Source organism: Echinops telfairi, unplaced genomic scaffold (genome assembly GCF_000313985.2).
Source record: "Echinops telfairi isolate 266 unplaced genomic scaffold, ASM31398v2 ScPeMD7_7475;HRSCAF=8513, whole genome shotgun sequence".
In the NCBI taxonomy this organism is placed as follows: Eukaryota; Metazoa; Chordata; class Mammalia; order Afrosoricida; family Tenrecidae; genus Echinops; species Echinops telfairi.
This window is the reverse complement of record NW_022111379.1, coordinates 3,311,178-3,312,870: the sequence shown is the minus strand read 5'-3', so window position 1 is coordinate 3,312,870 and position 1,693 is coordinate 3,311,178. Positions and strand designations below refer to the sequence as shown.

General features: G+C 57.6%; 1 protein-coding gene across 2 annotated transcripts in view; it reads right to left on the bottom strand.

Moving 5' to 3' along the window:
* PIAS1 (protein inhibitor of activated STAT 1) overlaps positions 1-1,693 on the bottom strand; it is a 174,308-nt gene that overhangs the window by 131,939 nt on the left and 40,676 nt on the right. The window contains exon 1 of one of the 2 annotated variants that reach the window (XM_004711939.2): positions 485-532. The exons of the other annotated variant lie outside the window; for it this stretch is intronic. Within the exon in view, the coding sequence (XP_004711996.1) occupies positions 485-508 (24 nt within the window). The 5' untranslated portion in view covers positions 509-532. Of the gene's footprint in view, positions 1-484; positions 533-1,693 lie in introns of those variants that run through there. 2 annotated transcript variants of the gene reach the window in all.

The window sequence follows — 1,693 nt, the reverse complement described above, 5'->3', positions numbered from 1 at the left end:
TGAAGGCAGTGAGTTGAGTTGAAATAGGACCAAGGTAAGACAAACACAGGGCGAGCTTCAGGACAGGCCGCAATGGTGTCTGAAGGATTCATAGCAACACTGCCTTATCCCCCCGACACCCACACCCTGCCCCCGCCACGGCTCCCCATGGGGGCGGGGAGACGGGCTGGAGGGGAGGCGGCCAGAGCCCCGGAGGCAGCCGCAGTCCCGACCGCCCGACCTCTTCCCCCGCCACCCGCGCCGGAGGCGCCCACAACAATAACACGCCGGGGACGACCCGTCAGCGCCCCCGAGGCACCCGGGCCCGCGGCCCGGCGCTGCCGAGCCCCCTCGGCAGGGGCCTGGCGCGTCGCTCCTCCCCACAACTCCAGCCTCCGGTAGAGCCGGGGCCGGGCGGACCCCCAGGACCGGACCCATCCCCCCCGGCGCCAGCAGCGCCGTCTCCGCGGCCGAATATTAGAAGTGAATTTGAGCTGCGCTTTACCTTTAGTTCCGCACTGTCCGCCATCTTGCGTCTGTCAGCGCAAGCGCACTGAACCTCGCCTGGGGCCGCTTCTGGACCCTCCCCTGGAGACCGCCTAGCCCCGCCCCGGCCCTCCTCCGCTGGTGCCTCCACCTTCCCGGCCCCGCCCAGACTCCGCCCCGCTCCGGGCGACCGGAGCCCCGCCCCCGGCACGTACCGCTGCGGGACAGGCACGTACTATTTAAATAATGGCGCCAAGCGGGGAGGTTTGACAGTTACTCCCTCCTCGGCCTCCCCGCCCCCCACCGACCCTGGTCAGCAACCCTAAAGAAAGGCCGGGGCAAGCAGGGTGCTGGCCTGAGCCCCGCCCCTCTGCGGCCCCCGGAACCGTGGGGTTCTGCAAAGCCTCCCTACCGACGGTCGTGAAACAACCATCTCAGCCCGCTTCCCGGGCAGCAAGTCTTTTGAAGCACCTGCTACCTCCCAGGCTCCATGTGGCCTAACAATAACAATCCGTTACATTTGCAGAGCACTTGATGAAGCATGTCCAGGTTTATTATCCCAGATCCTCCTCGTGGCAAGGCAGTAAAGTAAGCAAGGGAAGAGATGAATAATTATGCTCATGGACAATACGAAAGGAAAACCCACGTGCCCAACAAGAACTTAATCGGGATGGCTTACAAGGAGCCCTGGTGGCTTCGTGGATTGATTACACGATGGGCTGCTAGCCTCTAGGTCAGCAGTTCATGCCTCAGAAGGAAGATTAGGTTTTCTGCTCTTGTAAAGAGTTGCAGCTTCAGAAACCCAAAGGGGCAGTTCTACTGTGTCCTGTAGAGTCGCTATGAGTCCGAATGGACTCAGAGGCAGTGAGTTTGTGAGATGTACGGGTCCTGTCTTAAACCCTACATTCTCATTGGAAAATTAAAGTAAAACTCTCGCTCTTCTGTAACTCTCACTTGGAGGGGGGGACAAAAAGGGAGAATAAAGAGAATGATAAAGTGTGATAAGAACTAGAAAGGAGCAAACTGTCCATTTGGGGAAAAAAGGGGGGGTGGTGTTGAGAGGAGATATATTCAATCATGGCAGGGCTTTCTCTGCTGTTTTTGGTGAGAAAGACCCCAAATTCCAACGTAGTTTATAGAGACCTCCTTTTTAAAAATATTGTATTGGGGGCTCTTACAGCTCTTATAACATTCCATACATCAATTGTATCAAGCATATTTGTACATA